At 44.7% G+C, this 23282-nt stretch overlaps 1 protein-coding gene across 2 annotated transcripts in view; it reads right to left on the reverse strand.

Annotated features, from left to right (window-relative positions):
• SMS (spermine synthase) overlaps positions 1 to 23282 on the reverse strand; it is an 86811-nt gene that overhangs the window by 35545 nt on the left and 27984 nt on the right. Inside the window, exon 1 of one of the 2 annotated variants that reach the window (XM_037046232.1) lies at positions 13774 to 14048. The exons of the other annotated variant lie outside the window; for it this stretch is intronic. Coding sequence (XP_036902127.1) covers positions 13774 to 13822 — 49 coding nt within the window. The 5' untranslated portion in view covers positions 13823 to 14048. Of the gene's footprint in view, positions 1 to 13773; positions 14049 to 23282 lie in introns of those variants that run through there. 2 annotated transcript variants of the gene reach the window in all.

The following is a 23282-nucleotide window of genomic DNA, read 5'->3' on the forward strand; positions in this document are numbered from 1 at the left end:
TAAAAGAAACACCATAGTACAGAATGAGAATTTTTAAAGTTTCAAATCACTCATCTGTCCTCCCACTTCAAGAACCTAGGAAAATAAAAGTGAGCCCAATGCAAGCATTGAAAGGAAATAATAAAGATAACAGCAGAAATCAATGGCATTGAAAAAAATGAAGCAAGAGCTATTTCCTCAAGAAAAAAATCAAAACTGACAAGCTTTAGCAAGACTGACAAAGAAAAAAGAGGAGATACAATTACCAATATTAGAAATAAACAAGAGATCGCTTCTCAGCCTTTTGGCTAAGATCAACTGAAATAAACGAGATATCACTATAAAGACCAAAAGAATAAGGAAATCCTACAAACAACTCTATCCCCAAAATTTGACAAGTTAAGAAGGAAAAAGGCCAGTTCCTCAAAAAAAAAACACAAACTACCACAATTCACCAATATGAAATATATAATCTGAATGGCTCTTTACTACAATATTAAGGAAATTGAGGGTGGAGGGATTGAATAAAAAGGACATGGACAGCAGTGGGGTGGATTGTGGGGCAGGGTATAAGGGAACTAAATGGTAATGGGAAAAATACAATAAAATGTTTTAAATGAAGAAAAGTAAAACAAAAAAAGATCTATCCTCTTAGCAAATTTTAAGTACATAACACAGTACTGTTAATTATCAAAAAGAAAGAAATCGAATGTGTCATTTTTTTAAACTAAAAAAAAAATCTTGGCCCTGGCTGGTGTAGCTCAGTGGATTGAGCGCGGGCCTGCAAACCACATGATCACGGTTCGATTCCCAGTCAGGGCACATGCCTGGGTTGCAGGCCAGTTCCAGGTTCCCGGTTCCTGGCAGGGGACAAATGAGAAGCAACCATACATTGATAAGAAAAGAAAGAAAAGAAAGAAAAGAAAGAAAAGAAAGAAAAGAAAGAAAAGAAAGAAAAGAAAGAAAGAAAGAAAAAAAAAAGAAAGAAAGAAAGAAAGAAAAGAAAGAAAGAAAGAAAGAAAAGAAAGAGAGAAAGAAAAGAAAGAAAGAAAGAATTTCTTTCTTTCTTTCTTTCTTTCTCTCTTTCTTTCTTTCTCTCTCTCTCTCTCTCTCTCTCTCCCCCTCCCTCCTTCCCTTCACCTCTAAAATAAATAAATAAAATCTTAAAAAAAAAATCTTGAAGCCAGATGGTTTCACTGGAGAATTCACAACCAAGCATTTAAAGAATTAACAGCAGCCCTGGCTGGTGTGGCTCAGTGGATTGAGCGTGGGCCTACAGGCCACATGATCGCGGTTCGATTCTGGTCGGGGCACATGCCTGGGTTGCAGGCCGGTTCCCGGTAGAGGACACGTGAGAGGCAGCCACGCATTGGTGCTTCTCTCCCTCTCTCCTTCCCTTCCCCTCTCTCTGAAAATAAATAAATAAAATATTTTTAAAAATTAACAGCAGTTCTATATAATCTCTTCCAGAAAACAGAAAAGGAGAGAACGCCTCCCAATTCGTTTTACTAACTAAGCCATTATCCTAACACAAAACCAAAAATAGTCCAAAAAGAAACCTACAGACCACACCAATATCTGCCATGAATATAAACATAAAACTCCTTAACAGATCCTTGGAAAGTCCTTGAAATTCTTAACAAGTAAAAATTCCACAATATGAAAAAAATAATTATATATCAGGACCCTGCAAGATTTATTCCAGGTATAAAATATTTTTTAAAAAAAATCAATGTAATGTGCCCTGGCTGTTGTGGCTCAGTACATTGAGCACTGGTCTGCAAACCAAAGGGTTGCCAGTTCGATTCTCAGTCAGGGCACATGCCTGGGTTTCGGGCCAGGTCCCCAGTACGGGGCGCGTGAGAGGCAACCACACAGTGATGTTTCTTTTTCTTTCTTACTCCCTCTCTTCCCCTCTCTAAAAATAAATAAATGGAATCTTTTAAAACATCAATGTAGCCCTGGGTGGTGTAGCTCAGTGGATTGAACACGGGCCTGCAAACCAGACGATCGCAGTTCGATTCCCAGTCAGGGCACATTCCTGGGTTGCGGGCCAGTTCCCAGCAGGGGCCAGTTCCCAGCAGGGGATGCACAAGAAGCAACCATACGTTGATGTTTCTCTTCCTCTCTCTTTCCCTTCCCCTCTAAAGATAAATAAATAAAATAAAATAAAAAGAAAGAAGGCTTAAAAAGTGCCCATTAGCCTAATGTAACAACAAAGCTCTGGGCATTACATTAAAAAATATTTTTAAAAAATCAATGTAACGTGCCATAGTAATAGGCTACAGAAGAAAATCACATGATATTAACTGATGCAAAAAAAGTATGACATTCAACACTCATTCAAAATAAAAACACAAAAACTGAGTTAGAAGAGATCTACCACGGGACTTCCACCAAGATAGAGGCGTAGGTGGAAACACTGTGCCTTCTCCCACAACCAAGTTTGAATACAACAAAGGTTTGGAGAACAAAGACGCAGCCAAAGAATAGAAAATTGAACTATATGGAAGTCCAACAACAATGAACCCTTCAACTGGTCTGGTAAGAGGGGCAGAGCAAGCAGCGGAGCTGGGACAGGCAAGAAAGATCCCACAACCCCAGGCGCCCAGGCAGCTTCCTGTCGGGCTGACCCAGTGAGGGCTCGGGGCGGCAGGCTGGCCACGATCACACATTTGCACGCAGATAAACCAGCAAAGGAGTGAGCAGTGAGACAGACCGTGCAGGCCCTAGTGGGTGAACCCAGTGGCGGGATGACTACGGTCACCCATTCGCATGCAGTGGGACAGACCGTGCGGCCCGTGGTGGCGGCGGGAGAGAGCAGAGGGGCCCCGCCCCCACATACAGCATCACAACCCAGCGACTGAGTGGCCCTGCCCTGGTGAACACCTAGGGCTCTGCTCCTCATACGTAACAGGCACAAACAGTCCAAAATATGGCTCAAGAAGAACTCAAAGCCCCAGAGCCAATAACTCTAAGCCACCAGGAAATAGCGAACCTCTCAGATGCACAATTCAAGACACTGGTGATTAGGATTCTCACAGAACTGGTTGATTTTAGCCACAAAATAGAGGAACATATGAAGGCTAAACTAATTGAAATGAAGGGAAATAAATGCACAGGAAACCAATAGTGATGGAAAGGAAACTGGGACTCAAATCAAGGGAGTGGACCAGAAGGAAGAATGAAACATCCAACCAGAAAAGAATGAAGAAAACAAGAATTCAAAAAAATGAGAGGCTTAGGAACCTCCAGGACATCTTTAAACATTACAACATCCGAATTATAGGGGTACCGGAAGGGGAAAAGAAACAACCACGAGTGGAAAACTTATTTGAACAAATAATAAAGGAGAACTTCCCCAGTCTGGCAAAGGAAATAGACTTCCAGGAAGTCCAGGAAGCTCAGAGAGTCCCAAAGAAGTTGGATCCAAGAAGTAACACACCAAGGCACATCATAATTACATTAGCCAAGACCAAAATGAAGGAGAGAATCCTAGAAGCAGCAAGAGATAAGGGGACAGTCACCTACAAAGGAGTTCCCATCAGAGTGTCAGCAGATTTCTCAAAAGAGACCTTACAGGCAAGAAGGGGCTGGAAGGAAGTATTCCAATTCATGAAATCCAAAGACTACATCCAAGACTGCTCTATCCAGCAAAGCTTTCATTTAGAATGGAAGGGCAGATAAAGTGCTTCTCAGATAAGATCAAATTCAAGGAGTTCATCATCACCAAACCCTTATGATATGAAATGTTAAAGGGACTTATCTAAGAAAAAGAAGATAAAAATATGAACAGTGAAAGGACAGCAAACTCACAGTTAATAATAGCTACACCTAAAACAAAAGCAAACCAAGAGGACAGCTAGATCAGGAGTGGAACCATAGAAATGAAGAACACATGGAGGGTTAGCAACAGGGGAGTGGGAGGAGGAGAAGGGGGGAGAAGGCACAGAAAATAGCATAGATGGTAGGTAGAAAATAGATAGGGGGGAGGGCAAGAATAGTAGGGGAAATATAGAATCTAAAGAACTTGAGACACATGGACATAAACTAAAGTGGGGGAATGGTGGGGGAGGGGTGTGCAGGGTGGAGGGGAATGAAGGAGGGGAATAGAACAACTGTAATGGTATAATCAATAAAATATATTTTTTAAAAAAGAAGAAAAAAAGAGATCTTCCACAACTTGATCAAACAACAGCAACAAGCCCTGGCTGGTGTAGCTCAGTGGATTAAGCGCGGGCCTGCGAACCACGCGATCGCAGTTCGGTTCCCAGTCAGGACACATGCCTGGGTTGCAGGCCAGTCCCCAGCGGGGGACTCAAGAGAGGCAGCCATACATTGATATTTCTCTCCTTCCCTTCCCCTCTAAAGATAAATAAATAAAACATTTTAAAAAAACAGCAACAAAAACCCTCCAGCTAGCAATACATTTAATGGTAATAGACTGAATGGTAATGAGGCAAAGATATCCACTCTCCCTGCTGTTATTCAACAAAGTAACTAAAGTGTAGCCAGCCCAATAAGGAAGAGAGGTGAAGGACAGTGGCCACGGTCACATAGCTAGTGGTGGTACCACCAGGATTCAAACTCAAGCAGTCATGCTCCAAAATCTAGTGCTTTTAAAATGAAGACATTGTGTTGCCTTCCTCAGTTTTACATATGTGAAAAGAATACACCATTGGTCCCATAAACCAAAACATCGACAGTGGCTATCTACTGGTGATAGGATTTTGGATCTGGGTTCCCCCCTTCCTCTGTATTTCCCTACAGCCTATACATCGTCTAAAATGAGCAAATAGCTTTTAAAACAAAAAAAAAAAGGTTATGTAAAGAAACAAATGTATAAACTATTACTTTAACAGCTTCTGCAGTTTCTTCAAGTAAATTATCACATCTTTATTCAAAGAAAAAACACACATGAAATCCACTAACAGTTTAACAATCACAAAATGCTTTTAAAAAAAAAAAAGTCGTATCATATTCTTGCACTTCATACCAAAGGGACTCAGTTGATAATAAGCTCTTTTCTCTCTCCAACCCAGACTAACTGCACTTAGGAACATGAAACACTTGGATAAATACGTCCACCACCCTCTTCCTCAAAACCCCCAAATCTAAGAACAAGTATAAAGAACACATGGACAAAAACTAAGGGGGGGGGGTGGAAATGGGAAGGAGATGAGGAGCACGGGGGGAGGGGGGGGCTGGGATGGGAGTAAAGGACAGAAAACTGTCCTTGAACAACAATTAAATTTTAAAAAAAGAAATAATTTATTAGAATAGTATTAAAAAAAACAAATCAGTGGGGCCTCATTAACCAACGGCAGCATTGTGTAGTTCGAAAACTCAGTGTCAACTACTTCTAAAACCTACACCATTACTGTTTCTCAAGGTGTGGTCCAAGGCACTGGTCCTGAAAAATACTCCAAGAAAAAGGGTTCCATGTTGAATCAAGTATGAGATACCTTCTAGATACACTTCTAGAAATTCAAAATGCCCTTTAGCCTATCGGTCTGTCTTCATCACTATGATCTGCAGTCCTTCAGAAGAGACAATTTGCCCTGGCTGGTGTAGCTCAGTGGCTTGAGCACGGGCCTGTGAAACAAGGAATCACTGGTTCGTTCCCACTCAGGGCACATGCCTGGGTTGCAGGCCAGGTCCCCAGTGGGGGGACACATGAGAATATGAGAGGCAACCACATATTGATGTTTCTCTCCCGCTCTTTCTCCTTCCCTTCCCCTCTCTCTAAAAATAAATAAATAAACTATTTTTTTTTAAAAAAGAGACAATTTGGTGAAATATAACAGTATCCTTGAAGTTGGTCAGGATTCTCACTGCAGAAATTCCCATTCTAGAAAAACGGTAACATGCAACACAAATCCATGGAAGTAGTTATTTTAAAAATCAAAGTTTCTTCCAAAAATTCTCCTTTACTAATTCAAAGAGGTCCTTTATATATATTAAGTAGAATACCCTTCAAATCACAGGCCCACCCATTTTTTTCTGCCTTGTAGTTTGCCTGCAGAACTTTCCTTATACTTCAGTACATTAAATTCACACCTCTTTATAACTAAGCACCTTTATCCACTGGCACAGTAAGTACTCAGCCCTAAGTATTGCAAATAGTGTTACATACTCTACGTATCATTTGACACTCTTCCAAACATTTTACTGGACACAGTGTGTGAGATTTTGGTATTATTAGCGCCTTCATGTGAAGAGAGAAATTAGGGTGCCCGTGGAACTATCGGGAGGGTCCAGTCAGCTCAGGAATCTAGAACACACTACCTGCTGCCGGCTCTTACCAGCTCCTTTTGAGTTGGTGGCTTAGCACGTAAATGCATTTGATCACAAGCATGCACTAGCTCAGTGGCTCCTTCCGGAACACAGATGACAGTATCAGTTTAATGAAATCCAGGCCCACCACAACTCAGAGCCCCAGTGTTGTTTTTTCTGGGGTCTGGACAAGTGCCTAGTTGTAAGGGTTTAAAAGAGCGTTTGTGCAATGGTTTACATACTCGGTTTGCAGAGTCAATTGGGGAGGTTTCCCAGCTTCTCAAAAGAACTGAGCCTGTAATTAAACTACCATGAAATGGTGGTTGGAGCCGCAGCGCACACCAGCAGGCTTGGGTTACAACTGCAGTGAAATGGTGGATTGAAATGCCTGAAAGATCCATGACTCCCAAAAGTAAACTCAATAATAGCTTTATTGAACACATTTTGAAACAGACGCCCAATTGTAACTTTCAAAGTAATCCTTACCTACCAAGGGTTATTAGTATAACTGTGGTGGTCTCAATTCAAATCATATGAAGTCTTACTCAGTTATCAAATCCAACACCAGAAGCTCTAACTTTTCAAAGCTGTGAGAGACCGCAGCACTTCACTGTCTCCCAAAAAGGTAGCGAAGGACTGTGAGTGCCCATTCAAATACAGTAAATTTCATTATAAAGAGGATGCAAAGATTCCAAATTGGTAACTCCTCCACTGCAAAACAAAACACCCCCCCCCCACAAAAATACAGCACAAGACATTGTCTATGGGCTTGGCCATTGAATTGAAAAACTGTTCTCCTTCAGAAACGTCCTATGCAGGGGCTTCAAGATTACTTGAAAATGTTCCTGTCTCTTGTTAGCTGGGGTAGGGATCATTCTTAATGCCTAGATTATAGTCAATTCTTAAACAGCTGTTATCCCCTCCATTTACAATAGAGAACTACCACATAAAAAGAACTAGCACAAACCAATTTTATCACACTCGACCTCTGTAGGTTTCGAGAAATGGGTATAACTACCGAACTACACTCTAAAAAAGTATCATGGTCTATAGAATTTAATGGCAAGTACACAAAATGACTCTTCAGCAACGTGCAATTATTCAGCCTGCGGTCCAATAGAGCATGATCAGTGAAATTAGGACTATATTGCAGCCCTGGCTGGTGTGGCTCAGTGGACTGAACGCCGGCCTCTGAAGCAAAAGGTCACTGATTCGATTCCCAGTCAGGGCACATGCCTGGGTTGCAGGCCAGGTTCCCAGCTGGGGGCATGCGAGAGGCCACCAATTAATGTATTTCTCGAACAACAATGTTTCTCTCTTTCTCCCTAAAAATAAATAAAATCTTTAAAATGAAAGACTTTACTGCAGAGTTGGGGGAGAGGAGTTTTAAAAAAAATCTCAACCAAGCCAAACAGCATGCCAAACGAGGGCAGACTCTAATGTGGACCTCCACCAAGCAGTCTACAAGGCATTTTCAAACATAATTAAGGTACCAAATCATACTGAAAGATCCAAAAATGCCTCCCCCAAAGTTGTTCCATTCTGAGTTCAGGCTTACGTGAAAGCAGGAGTTTGAGACTCAGTGTGTGTTTAAGGAAGAGAACTGGGTAGAAATGGACCTTGTAAATGCTGATGAGGTCGACCTTATCTGGAGGGCAATGAGGACCCTTAGGAAGATTTTAAAATGGGTAAACAGTCAGGGGTGTCCAACCCAATGCATGCAGCCCAGGATAGCTATGAATGTGGCCCAACGCAACATCATAAACTTATTTAAACTTTTTTTTTGCGTATCAGTTTTTGTTAGTGTTTGTGTGTGTGTGTGTTTAAGATTTTTATGTTTTAGAGAGAAGGGAGGAAGAGAAACATCAATGGTGGTTGCTTCTCGCACACCCCCTACTGAGGACCTGGCCTGCAACCCAGGCATGTTCCCTGACTGGGAATTGAACCTGCAACCCTTTGATTTGCAGGGCAGTGCTCCATCTACTGAGCCACACCAGCCAGGGCTAGTGTTTGTGTATGTACTGTGTGGCCCATGACGACTCTTCTTCCAGTGAGGCCCAGAGATGCCAAAAGGTTGCATATTCCTGGAAGGGAAAACGGTCTGCTGAGTTCCGGATGATCAAGCCTTGCCCACACTGAAGACAAATAAGGAGACTATGGCCCAGAACCAGAGCCAGGAAAAAAGTGAGCGAGGAATTTGGGAGACTATATAGTGCGGACTTCATGACTTGCTGATTGGGGCTGTAGTGGGTGTGTTCCTCAAAGGCTTCTGATGAGTTTTGTTTGTTTGTGTTTAAATGAGGGTCTTTTTATAGTATTCTCTATACTTAACATCAGAATTACTGGGAGAAAACTGGTTAAAAAATGCAAATTCCGGCCCTGGCTGGTGTAGCTCAGTGGATTGAGCACGGGCCTGCGAACCAGAGGATCGAGGTTCGATTCCCAGTCAGGGCACATTGCCTGGGTTGCAGGCAGGTTCCCTGCAGGCCAACTCCCAGCAGGGGACGCACGAAAGGCAACCATACATTGATGTTTCTCTCCCTCTCCTTCCCCTCTAAAGGTAAATAAATAAATAAAATCTTTAAAAAAAAATGCAAATTCCGGGAACTCTGTCCCCTCCCAAGCCGTGCTTCAGTCAGTCTAGAGAGGGGCCCAAGCAGACACTTCCCACTTCCAGTCATGGCTCCCCAGGCTTCATGGTCACAGTGAGAAGGATGGGTGTGTTATCACAATGGTGGACAAGGGGTAATGATAATGCTGAGAGAAGGGGAAATCTACTCTCCAACACTTGATGCACTTAAAAGTGAATTGTTGAGGTTTTAACTTACAGCTATTTAAAACACTGGAAACGTGGTATGCTTCTATCAGAAAGGAGCTCAACAAATGCACGGGAGAGTGGAAGCCTGGTAGACGGGCTGAAGGTTTAGGAAATTAGGGAGCGTCACCTGAAGCCACAGGTTCAGTTGGGTAGGAAGTGGTGGTCATCTCCAACCACTTCCAACCAACCCCAACGCAAACCTTGGAGGAAGACACCCTCCCCATGTGCCTACTGATTCGTGCGTAATGGAGACTTCCAAAAACCACCGAGAAAGTTTGCTGATGATGTCTCATCCCATTCACTACAACAGCCTAGTGAGAACTTGCACTGGGGTTTCTCTACTCCAGCACTACTGACACTGTGGGCTGTCAACGCGGTGGAGGGGTCCTGTGCACTGTATTATATGTTTAGCAGCATCCCTGGTCTACTAGATTCTTTCTAGTAGCATTTTCCCAGTTTTGACAACCAAAAATGTCTCCAGATACCACCAAATGTCCCGGGGGGAGGGGGGAGATGAAGAGAGACTGGAAGGTTGAAAATCACTGCCTCAAACCTGAGGGGCTTCCCAGTTGTTGAATTAGCAAAGGCTTTGGAATCCAATAGACATGGCTTTGAAGCCCAGCTTACCAACCCCACCAATAAGGTGAAAACTTCAATGGGCCCATGTATTCATCTTAAAATGGGGATAAAGGACCAACCAAAAGGTCATAGTGAGGATTCCGTAAAATAATGTGTAATGTAATGACTAGCCAAGGAGGCATTTAATAAATAGAAGCTTTTACATTTTCAAGGAGTTGTTCTGAAGAAAGAGGACGGACATCTGCTTATAGCTCTGGCCTTGGAAACCTCCTCCTAGAAACAACATACAGAAATGGCAGTCCGGTTCTCTCTCTAGCTCCTAAGGGGTCTGACCGTCAGGGTCCATGGGCTCCCAAAGGGTCAGTGGATATAATTCAGAGGGTCTGTGAAGCTGGATGGGAAAAAATACATATTCTTAACCAATAAAATCACAGCTCTTCTTATCACATCACAACTTTCATGCAGATTTCCTCCTCTCTACTTCAGAATTGTGGACATTAGTAGGCCATGTTATTTTGTATGTTACTAAAGGAGCACATATTACTACACCACATATTTGGGTTTAATTTGAAAATTGCATTTCAAATAATTGGCTTATTTTATACGTTTGAAATTCTTATTCTCGGAACAGCCCCACAAATCCCCCTGATGAGGGTCAAAGGCACAAGAAGTGAAGAACCCCCAGCCTAAATGTTGTTCTTAATTTGATAGAAACAAGGTTTTTATTGTGAAATTAATGCATGAACTTGAGTGACATGGCCTTTCTCCCCCTACTATATAACGCATAGGTAAGTCTAGTCCAAAAGACAAACATAACAGCATCAGCCAGGCGCCTGGTTTCCCCAGGATTCATCCTCAATTCTAAAAGTAAATGTGTGCCCTTTTTTCCCTAGTAGACTTAATAGCAGCTTTCCACTATCAACGTAACATCAATCGAGTCAATTTAACCAGCACTTATCAAACACCTACAATGTTCCAGAACTGTTTCTAGGGCACAGTCCGTGGAGATCTGCCTTCAAAGATGCTCCCAGCCCAGGGGAAGATACGAACACCAAAAGGATTGCTAGACCTTCCCAGGGCAAACTGGCCAGCTAGAAACTGTGCTCTAACAGGGCAAGCAGAGGCCATGGGTATCTCACCCACCTCTGTACACCCCACAGGCTCACTGCCTAGCATATAGAACTAGAAACAAACCAAGGGTCCTTCACCAGCCCAGAGATGCTTCAACTATACAAACACGAGACATGTTTTATTTATTAGTCTTGTTAGCCTCTCAGGTTGAGAAATCACAAAATGTTTTATGGGCACGAGAGTCCATATGGGCATCACTTACAAGATGACCAAAGATGAGATTTTTTTTAAGCAAACATTAAAATTCACTGGGTTACCTCATCAACCTGTGCACTAAACAGGTCTCACCAGGTCCAACTTAAAATTGCCCTTAGTGGCCCAGTGGCTGCTATGTACTAGCTGGCTTGCATTGATAACCAGGTTATATGGAATCACAGTCACACAACGAAATGTTTCAAGCTTAATTCCATTAAAATCACATCACTGAACTGCAACATTAGGAAAAATTACTGACAAACGGGAAAAAGAACATGAATGCAGGCTCCGCAGCCATTTGACTCACCCTTGAGTTACATCCAATACTCAAGTGAAGAGCAGTGTTTTTTGACTCATTATTATCAATTAAAATAAATGTTGTTGGAGACCTCACAGGTTGTAGATCTCTCTCACAAAGTGCCCCTTAATGAAAACCAAAAGAACTTAGAAAAGCCTAGTCTAGCCAGATCCCCTTATTTCACAAATGTGGATAACCTACTGACAAGTGAGGGTTAACATGCCTCCCTACCCGCCTGCCCATACCAAATGATGGGGGGAATGCAGTAAGAATCAGACTTCTCTTAACTCCCCAAACACTCTTGCAGGGACTCAAGATCTAACACAGACGTATGCACACAACCCCCTCGATATTATTTCTTTGTAGGATGCTCCTCACCTTGCCACCAAAACTTTCTCAGCTTTAAGATTAACAGGCTGGGGGATGGGATGGGAGTAATAGACTGAAAACTGTACTTGAAAAATAATTAAATAAAAAAAATTGAAAAAAAAATAATAAATAAAAATGTTAAACCCAAATAAATTAATTAATATATGATGTTTAAAACACACACACACACACACACACACACACACACACACACACAAGATTAACAGGCTGGGAATTAAGAATAACTGGCTGGCAATATTCCTTAATCTTTTTTTTACTTTATTTTCTGTTTGCCCGACTAAATGACTTTGATGTCACTTCCACACCTTTCCAACTCTGATTCCGCCAGTTTCTCCTACTCCTTTCCAAAGTGAGTGCCCATGGTTCTCTCTCCCTCCCTGGCCATGTCTGCCCGAATGAAGTGTTCCAAGTTTTCTCACTTTTTCTTTACACAATTATGTGAAGATTTTCCCTCACTTTTACAAGAGAACAGGGAAGCAGCCACCATTTCCACAGGCAACACCTAAATTAAGCTGAAAGGCTGTTTAGGATTCAGACAGTGGCACAAACTGAGGGAAGTACCAGAATCTTCAGGCCTCAGCTAGAGATTACCCTTCTTAGAGCCTAGAAACTCCTGCTAGTTCATGGGAGTGCTCAGAGGTGCTTGCTTACCACCAGGATCACCTCCTAGACTCCCCTCCTTGCAGCTAGGTGACCTTGAGCCAGTATTCCTCAAGCCTCTCACCCTTCTGACCTCCAAATTGAGTATGCTAGAACTTTCGCCAACCACTAACAGCTTTAGCTAGCAGGGCAATTATTCAACAAAACCTTCGCTATCTCACACCCTACTAGCAGCCGCCCTAATCACTATTTTATATTCGGATTCTTCCCAGCAGTCTCCTTTCCCTCCATCCTCACCTAAGAAATGTGGGAACTAAAAAACGCTTTGTTTTCTCCAAGGCACTTCCAGACCACCCAAATACAATGAGATTACCTAACAACAGTGTAGCGTTTTCCAGCAACTCCCTTAACATTAAAAGCCCTCTTAAGTGCTCACTATTCATCCCCTTTTTTATCACAGGGAAGATGAAAAACAAGACCAAAGTCACATGCGGAGCCAATCATGAAGGCCAGGGCGCAAACCTAGATCTTGCTCCAGTCCTCAGTCATTTTATTAAGTCTTGTGCCTCCAGAGACCCTTTAACCTTGGGGGAGAAAATGTAAAGTTAAGTACCCTTAGAAGCTCAAAAAACGGGAAGAGAAAGCGAGAAAGTCAGTGTTGCAAATGGTAACAAAAAAGGTGGATCCATCCAATTAAAGAAAAATACTGCAAGAGCAGGATATTGACGAGATGCCCCAATGCTCCAAGTGAGACGTACAGAAAGCGCAGATTGAACTCTACAGCTCTCATAGGTTTAAAAGCCACCAGAAAACAAGACCCGCAGTCCTACCCCTCCCCCCATGATATAAGCACCCAGAGCAAAGCCTGCAAAATACCCCTCCCCCCTCATAGTTCCTGCACACAGTTCCGACTTCCCCAGCCCTCTATTCTAGTCGCCTCTTAGGCTTCTTAGGGTCCCCAATTTGGGGAGTTTGGGCTCCCTCGCCCAGACCTCATTCCCCCCCCCCCCACATATAATAATCGTTTCCTTTTCCCGTCCCTGGTCCCTTTCCGGGGGATCCATCTCCTACGCAGTCGCCCAAGAATTTTGCAAGCGCAGCGTGGTCCTTTCCCCAGCCTGAGCTCCCGTGAGGGGAGTCCCCGTCCCCAGGGGGGAAATTTACCCGCCCCAGAAACAGGAAAAGGTCACGCGGGTGGCCCCGCGCCATCCACGCCTCATTTTGCCACCGCCCCTGCACAGCCACCCCAGGGTGTCCCGCCCAGGGGGCTCTAGGCGACCCGGGCCCCGACGAGGGGCGACTGGGCTGGGGGACCCGGCGCGGCCCCTGCAAACCCCGAACTGCAGCTAGGACCGAGCGCAGGGCGAGTCCGAGCGCGGCCTCCACCCACCCGCCGGTGCACATGGTCCCGCAGCATGCATTGTTCGGCCCGCTGCGTGCGCTTCGCCCGGCCCCAACCCTCCCAGCGACAGGGGCGACGGGGCAGGTGGCGGCCGCATGTCCTCACCTTCGGCGCCGAGCATGAAGTCGAGCGTGCTGTGCCGTGCTGCTGCCATAGTGAGGCGAGGCCCTGGGCCATGCCTGGGGGAGGCAGCCGCGGGAAAACAGGGGACCGCACCGCGGGTCAGCCTGCGGCCAGCGGGGACTGTGCCGCGCCGGGGAGGCCGAGGGTAAGAGGTGGGAGGGGCCGCCGGGAGCCACCCGGAGCGCAGGGGCGGGGTCGGGCCCGCCTCCGGGAGGGAGGAAGCGCAGACGCCTGTAGCCCCGAACTTACAGCGCAGGGGGGTTGAGGCCTCGCTAAAGCAATGGTGGAAACGTGGGCGCCGTGCTCCCTCGTGTGCGTCACCAATGGCCGCGCCCCGCGCCCAGGATCAGGCGGGCGATACGGCCATCCGTTAGGTCACCTTAGGTTTAAACAGTGCAGCACGACTTCCGGGGGGCCCACCCCCTGTATTTCCCCCAGACCAGCCCCCAACCCAAGGCCCCTTATTTCCCGGCCAAGAAAATAAAATGCTAGGATCCACCCTGTAGTCTAAAACTACTGTACTGCCGCCTTTTTCTTAACTCTTCAAATGCTAATGGTAATGATAACCATTATTATTAGCAAGGGTTGGCTTTGCATTTCAGGACAGAATATAAAAGCTCTAGGGCATTTAATTTACCTACATTTTCATGCAAAATGGGAATGGGGGAGAAGCCAATGAGGGGATAATGTTGTCGATATTCACCTAGGAAATTACAGATTATAAAAATGCGCCTCCATCATTGATGCCTCTCCGTGGCAGTGAACCTTTCCGCTCTGCACTGATCTTTGACTTGAGGATTCTGGCTGGTGTTCAACAAGAATGTGGTAAAGGAAAGAACATCAGTGGCTGTGCATTAAAGCCCTCCTTAATCACACCGACTATATCACTGGGCAAATGCCTCCATCATGCCATCATCAGTCTTTTGTGCCTCTCTTGGCGCTCGGAAACTCCACGTGAATTGCTGTACTGGCTCCACAAATTTTAGGTCAGTGATGCCGCATACCTCCACAAAAGCAGAACCTAGGTATTAAACTCATCTCTCCCGCAGGCATCCCCTAGTGCTGTTTTGCTGAGTCCTTTCTACAAAAACTGGGCAATGCTTTCACGAGTTTTCTTCAACTCGCCACCCCGTTAAGAACTGTACTGCTTTCTTAGCACCTACATTAATGTTTTCTTACCCACAACCACCTGTTTGCTGCTCTGCATGTTTTCCTTTCTTCTGTGGTTCCCAGGTTCTCAATGTGTCCCATAGCTAGTCTGCTGTCTCAGCTTTCAGTCTCTGTACTTCAAACCGCAGCTCCTTTCTGCCTGCGATATTCTCCGGTTCTTGCCATCCCTCTGGAGTCAGGTCATTGGGGGAGCAAGTTGCCATCCTCTGCCACATTGCAGAGCAAAGGTCTCAAGCGTGCCTCCTCCCACTCAGCCGCAGGGTGGGCCTCTGGGGCATGTGAACGTGTGCAGTGGCACAGAGTCAAGGGCTCCGAAGAGCCTGCACTTGGTTTAATGCTCTGCTGTCACTGTCTTGAAATTCTTACTAGTTTTTGAACAAGAAGCCCTGTATCTTTGTTTTGCACATTGGGCCTGTAAATTATGTAACCGTCCTGCTCAGCAGCTTGTGTCCTGCCCCACAGGAGACAAAGGCCAGTGCTGGTGCCTCACCTTGCTTCTGCAAGATGCAAAGTCAACGGATGTGAAAATCCTTGAGCTGCTTTGCCATGAACTAATCAGACAGCCACAACAAAAATGCTTCATGACGTGCAGAACATCAGAGATGGCTGGGCCTCGATATGGAATTGACATTGTTGGGGGCAACTTTAGGAGTTATTGTTGTAAGGATGTTCTCAATGCATGTGTCACCTACCCATGACACAATCCTGCCAAGATTGTGAAGGGTAGGACATAGACAGGAGCCAAGGGCTTGAGGCTTCTTTAAATCCCCAACTGAGCTATGAGTACCTATTTGGATTCTGGAACATGCTGTCATTGCCTGGGTTTATAATCTACACCCCTGGTTTAGATTACAGGATGAATAATTCCTTTGTTTGTGGGAAGTGCTTGTATTATGGTTTCTGGAAATTGATAAAATCCTGCAACAAAAAGGCAAGAGGCTCAGCTATAACCTGCATTCTGGAAGCAACCTCCTAATCAACATCATCTTGGCAATGGCAAAAATGTGGGTATCATGGATTGATATCCTCTGGATGGACCTCATCTGCTCTTAGCCAACAGGGACAGAAAGGCAGCTCCTGATGTCCTGGAGCAGGCTGGGCAGTTTGCTGTTGAAACTAAGCAATACCCCAGAACATGAATATCAGACAAGGCTATCCCATGACCAGGGTGGGACAAGATAAAGACCACTCCATAATCATGTCTGAGCATGTGGAACATGTGAACCTTATCCAAACCACAAACGCCACCAAATATCCCCCAATCCTGGTTAATGAGGGACTGCTGCTTCTTTACCCATCACAGCCGTGTCTAGTCTTCCCTGCTTCCAGAAGACATTTAAAGACACCCAGTCATGAGACTGCGCCGCCCCCAGTCCAGAGCAACACCTGGCTTCCTTAAACACTCCCCATAAGCACCTGATATGGGCCCAGCCCAATACATGGTCCTTCCTGACACCCTCTTGCTGCGATGCCCCACGGTGTGCGATCTCCCTCACTGCAAGGAGAAGAAAACCTGCTTGTTCCACTCCAGGTGTGTGTCTGGAGGTCAGTGGCAACAGTGACAATAAGGTGACATCAACATGGTGAAAATGCTTAGGTTACCCTCCTAGCAAAAGTGCTATCTACCGCCAGGCATTACTCTTATCGAAAGCTCACATTCACGTGGACCCACCTACTTATTTACAGCCAGGCCAACTTAAACATCTGGACAGAGTTTTTATAAACTCTGAGAAAGAGCCACACTTTCCTGCACAGTTAGCAACAGTAACTACCACCTGGGAAGAAGGAAGTCAAAACAGAAAAGAGAAGAAAGAAGAAGAAAGATATGGTGGCAGTGACTGGGAAGCAAGGTACTAACTGGACACCTCTGCAGGCTATCATTGTGCTGCTGTCCCCAACCTTCCTTGTGACCAGAGGTAGGGGCTGGCAGCCCTTATCAGCAGCACCTGCCACCAAAGCCAGTACCTTTTGTTTTACTGCTTTATTTTTTTGCCTTTTCACCAATCCGCTTGGGAACCCTTGGAGACATTCCACCTCCCAGTCTTCTGTGTGCAGCTGTGATGAAATCACTTCCTTTCTTTAAAAACCCGACCTTAGTTATTAGGGTTAGAATGGCTGACAGAAATCTGGATAACTCCCCTGTCATTTTGCAGATGAATGTAGGCCTGGCCCAGCTAGTGAAACACGATTAAATTTCTGATTAAAAAAAGTATGTAACCGAGAGGGGCCTGGAATCTTTGACACTGTTTCTCAAGTTAACTGTACACTGGATCACCTGGGGAGCTTTAAAACCTACACCCGACTGAGTCCCAGCCCGCAAAGCCCAGTCTGGGCATTGGGCGTGTTAAGAATAAATAAATAGGCCCCGGCTGGTGTGGCGCAGAGGATTGAGCACGGGCCTGTGAAGCAAAGGGTCGCTGGTTCGATTCCCAGTCAGGGCACATGCCTGGGTTGCATGCCAGGTCCCCAGTAGAGGACACATGAGAGGCAACCACACATTGATGTTTCTCTCCCACTCTTTCCCCTTCCCTTCCTCCCTCTCAAAAAATAAATAAATAAAATACTTTAAAAAGAATAAATAAATAGCCCTGGCTGGTGTGGCTCAGTGGATTGAGTGCTGGCTTGCGAACCAAAGGGTTGCCGGTTTGATTCCCAGTCAGGGCACATGCCTGGGTTGTGGGCCAGATCCCACAGTGGGGGCCACGTGAGAGGCAACCACACACTGATGTTTCCCTCCCTCTCTTTCTCTTTCCCTTCTGCTCTCCCTCTCTCTGAAGATAAATAAATAAAATCTTAAAAAATAAATTATAAAAAAACAAAACCAAGAGATGCCAATGTAAAGCCAAGGGTGCCACGGCCAAATCAAGACGCAGTGTGAACCACAATAGATATGACTCCACTCCCACAAGGGTGGCTTTAATATAAGTAAATAAATCGTTAAAACAAGAAAATAACCATCGTTGGTGATTTGGCGAGCATGTGGAGAAATCGGGACCCTCCGTACACACGTGCATTGTTGGTGGGAATGTCAAGTGATATAGCTGCTATGGCAAACACTATGGAGGTTCCTCAAAATGCTAGAGTTACATATGACCCAACAGTTCCACTAGGGCATATGCAGAAGAGAACAGTAAACAGGTGTTCATAGAAAAGCTTGTACACAAGTGTCTACAACAGCACTATATACAACTGTCAAAAGGTAGAAACAACCCAATGTCCATCAATAATTGAGCGGATAAGCAGAACAGTATTCAGCCATAAAAAGGAATGAAGTTGAAGTTCTGACCCATGCCACAACACAGATGAGCCTTGAAAATATGTTATGCGAAAGAAGCCAGTCGCCAAAGGACAAATAGGGTGTGATTCCATTTGAAATGTCCAGAACAGGTAACTCCAAGCAGACAGAAGTGTTGGGTCAGTGGTTGCCAGTGGCTGGGGAGTAGCGAAGGGAGGTGACTGCTTGATAAGAATGTGGTTTCTTTTTGGGGTGATGAAAATGCCTTAGAAGTAGGTACAGGAGGTGGTTGCCCAACATTGTAAATGTACTAAATGCCAGTGAATTTTTCACTGTAAAGTAGCTAATTCTATATTATGTGAATTTTACCTCAATTTTTTTAAAAAAACCTTATAGGTAAAGCTGTACAGAAATTTAGTTTAGATTTTATTTATTTATTTTTAGAGAGAAGGGAGGGAGGGAGAAAGAGAGGGGGAGAAGGATCAATGTGTGAGAAAAACATCAATTGGTTGACTTTTGCACACCCTCAACCAGGGACCTGGCCTGGGAATTGAGCTACAACCCAGGCACATACATGCCCTGACCAGGAATTGAACAGGGGATCTTTTGGTTTGCGGGATGATGCCCAACCCACTAAGCCACACCAGTCAGGGCTGTAAAGAATTGTTTTTAAGTGCAGTTAATCACCTGAGGCAAATTTCAAATACATGCCTAATGAGAGAAAGTCAAAGTGAGGTGTTTGAAAAAATAAAAGGAAAATCAAAGGCTATTGGGAAACCAGCCTCATGATTGCAGTTTTCCCAAAGAAAAGCATCCTTCAGCCTCAAACTCTAACTTATTTACTCCTTACGATAGCCAAAACAGGTAGGTACAATTGTCCCCATTTTACCAACTAGCTAACTGAGGTACAAAGAGGTTAGGTAGCGAGAAAATGGTAGAGTCAGGACTTGAACCCGGGCAGGTGACTCCTAAGTCAGGCCATTCACCCCTTCCTGGTGCAGCATCTGATTGCCCTGGCTGTTGTCTCACACTGTCCCACTTTTCTTGCAACTCCATAAACCCAAAGTGTGTGAGTCTGCCTGCCTCCCACCAGCAGGCACCCCCGCCCCATCAGGGAGTGTGACCTTGGAGAGAGTGTCCTGCCTCTTTCCTCTCTAGAGCCATTGCCTGTCTTCACCAATTCCTGGGGTGAATTCCTACCCCACTTCTTACCCAGCTGGGTGACGGTGGACAGGCTCATCAACCTCTCTGTAAAATGAAGCTAGTACCATTACCCACCCCATAGAGCTGTTGTGGGGATTACATGAATAAATATATGAGAAGCACAGGGTACTATCTGCCATGTGACACAGATTCGGTAAGTGGCAGGTAGCTACAGGATGAAAATGAGAATATTGAAAGTATTATCAAGGCATGCCCTACTCCAGGCACCACGCTCCTTCAGGACTCCTGACTTTTCACCCTTGTTCTCCCAGTGCTCGGCACTGTGCCTGGCGTGCCGCAGGGCAGGCCTTCAAGACCTGTGCCGTTGGAAATGGAGTGAGGGGTAGAACATTATTCTCAACACCCCAAAGGACCCCAAGCAGAGACCAAGTTCTCTGAGGCCAGGTGTTGGAGAAGGGAAGGGATGGTGACAGCCAGCCCATGTGACTTCCCACTCTGTTCCACATCATTCGACTCCTATTCCTTATCCCCAGGGTGCCAGGCAGTTCACAGCCCATTCAGAAGGTCTTTAATAGAGTTCACCCGTAGAACTTTCTGAAGGAATATTTAAGAAAAGTAAATGACAGCCCTGGCTGGTGTGGCTCAGTGGATTGAGCATGGGCCTGTGAAGCAAAGGGTCACCGATTCGATTCCCAGTCAGGGCGCATGCCTGGGTTGCAGGCCGGGTCCCCAGTGGGGGGCGCATGAGGCAACCACACACTGATGTTTCTCTCCCACTCTATCTCCTTCCCATCCCCTCTCTCTAAAAATAAATAAATAAAAGATTTAAAAACAACAATAACAAAAAAAAGAAAAGTAAATGACAAAAAGGCTTCCCTTAAGACATTTTAAGACAGCACCCTGAGTGCCAGTCATCCTCTGTTGTGTCCCCGCTGGCCCTTTGACAACTAGCATGCAGACCAGAAAGCATGACAAGTCGCTTCCCACTGTTACCCTGCAGACACTCTCCTCACCCTGCAACCTCTCAGTGCCCTGAGACGTGTTCACACACCCCAGAGGTTCAGCCTGTTTGAGAAAGCCTGACCTACCAGGAAGATTTGAAGTGTGAGGCACTCAGCCCTAAGAAAGCACACCAGGCCGGCCTTTCTTAAGGGGAACTCCTTAAGAGGAACCCGTCTACGTGAAAGGCTGCACTTCCCTTTTTCCTCTCATTTCTAGCAAAGAATGGTGCATTGTGGGGAAGGAAGACTTAATTGTTACAATGTATTACCCAAAGGACCCAAGTAACGACACAATCCGAAGTGTTACCAAGGCAAATAACGGAGGGTGCTTAGGTCTAAAAGATAATTCTCCGGATTGTTGTTTCAATGCAGCATTTACTGTTGCTGATATTTGGAGATGTGACTAAATTCTCAACTATACATTCTACTTTAAATGTGTATTTTTCTGTAAGGTTGATTCCTTTCTTTTGTAGTCTCTGGAGAGGCAGTTCACAGAATGATTTGGATCAGGGCCCTTTGTTAGCCAGTCTGGGTCCTTATCTTGATTATTCCATTTGTTTGCAGGTAACCTTTGACAAATGATCTAATCTTTCTAAGTTTCTTTTCAGTGAAGAAGGTATCATAAAATAACAGCACCTCTTCATACAATTGTTCTGAGGCTTCAGTACTAACAGAAGTATAGCACTTAGTGCCTGGCCTGTAGAAATCCCCATGGAAGAATTAGTTATTACTAATGAGTTAAGACTGATAGTTCCTTCGCCTCGGTCCAAAAGGTGGGTACCTAGGGGTTTAGAGGGCAACTCCCACTCTGGCTGCCATCTGCCTACCTACAGTAGAGCTGAAAGTTTCCCGAAGCCCACATAGGGTCCACCTATCTTAAAATGTATTTGATAGACATAAGTCACCAAGAGGGAGTCCCAGAAGCTGACTGCAGTGGGATTGGATGTGAGCCGCCATTTTGCACTGAATGATGGCACCATGCCTTACACTTGCCAGGCACTTGGGTCTCTGTCCTCACCTGAAATACCTCCTTCCTCCAGCAAGGTTTATTCCTTGTTTAAAGACATAGAGACTGAGGCCAGGTGACCTGCTCAAGGCCACAAACCAGTCTGTGGAGGAGCAAGGCTTGGAGCGTGGGTCAGTCGGATTTCAAAGGTAGGATAATTTCTCATCTATCAAGTTGCCACTCAGTACTGGAAATGAGAGCAGAGAAAAAGCTCTGAATGTGGCATTTAAAACATGCTCATTCTACACGCAGGCAACTGTTGTTTCAAGGAAAAGGTAGAAGAAAGGGAGATTACATTTGGGCATGCAAAAGCAAAACAATAATTTTTTTTTCCTGTTCCTGGATCTCAGGGCAGCTTCTTCGTGTAACTGAAACGCAGGCCTGCCTGCCTGTTGCTATGAAAGCCAATACTTGAGAGGCAGGTGCTGATGTAAAGGAAAGTGGTTTATCTGCAGGTGCAGGCCATCTGGAAGATGGAGGACTCATGTCACAAAGCGCATCTCCTAGAAGATAGGGGAATCATGTCACAAAGCCCATCTCCACCCCTCAGTGGAGGCAGAGGTTCGTATAAGGAGGGAGAAGGAAATAGAACAAAGAGATCAAGGGAGGGAGTTGCAAAGCTCTCTATGTGCAGATGAGCACAGCCCATTCTAATAAGGCAAGTGATGGTCTGGTGTGTGTCACCCTGGTTTAGTTGTCCTGGCTTCACATTTATCCCGGCTTCATGTCATCTGGGCTCCACAGTTGAAGATCAGCAAATCTCTGGGAGCAGGAATGGATTGCAATGTCCCACTGTTACAAATTTCCCCTGTTGCATTCAAAGCATGTGGATTTATGCATGTTGACACAGCTCTTATTTTAAACTCTTCTTTGGCTCAGTTTTCACCTTATTTCCTCTTGACACAACCAGTCTTATGACTCTCTTCTTTCAGTCTGTGAGAATCTGCCCTAGGTCGTTATACAGTAGTTACTGTTAATATCAACACTGCAGCCCTGGCTGGTGGATTGAGCGCGGGCCTGCAAACCAAGGGGTTGCAGTTCAATTCCCAGTCAGGGCACATGCCTGGGTTGCGGGCCAGTTCCCAGCAGGGAATGCACGAGAGGCAACCATATACTGATGTTTCTCTCCCTCTCTCCTTTCCTTCCTTTCCCCCTCTAAAGATGAATAAATAAAAAAGTTTTTTAAAATCTTTTTTAAAAAAAGAATCCTAGAGGAGAGTGACTCCTAAAAAAATATCAACACTGCAAATGATAATTCAGTCCTCCCCACTAAGCCATATGTTTCATCTGCTTTTATAGTAAATTGGCATGTGATTACCACGTTAATCATAAGGGACTTTCTTGCCCTTTAAGGATCTATGAATATTGATAGTTTAAACATATATTCCTTGGGGAGCACCCCTCTAGTTGCTAGATGAGGTGCCCAATTCATGATTCACTAAATAAAACCAATTAGATCTTCAAAAATAATAAAGTAATAAAAAATGTTCATTTCGTCAGGAAGTTTGTCCTTTGATAATCTTAAATCCCCCCTTTTCCAAATTATTTACAAATAAATAGTTTATTTATTTTTGTCTGAAATAGACAGTAGACATTGTTTCACTCTCATTATACCTATTGACATTAAAACTCCGTAAGTGAAAAGTGAATGTATGTTATTTTAAATTTGCTTCTTTAAAAAAAAACCACCATGTTATCGCACTTTGGCTATTTGCAATTAATCAAACAAAATTTAGAAACTTTGCAGTAAATATATTTGAGCCCCAAAAAGAAAATTGTACTGCGATGCAAGATGTCTGCCAAATGAGGAAAATCGTGCTAAAGAACATTCCATTTCTGTACAACTGGTAAGATTTCCAGTCGGGCCAAACTCATGTCATGTGCCTCCTGCTGTGATGTACTGAGAGGGACCCAA

Source organism: Sturnira hondurensis, unplaced genomic scaffold (assembly GCF_014824575.4).
Source record: "Sturnira hondurensis isolate 20B ecotype Veracruz unplaced genomic scaffold, ASM1482457v3 Scaffold0005220, whole genome shotgun sequence".
Lineage (NCBI taxonomy): Eukaryota > Metazoa > Chordata > Mammalia > Chiroptera > Phyllostomidae > Sturnira > Sturnira hondurensis.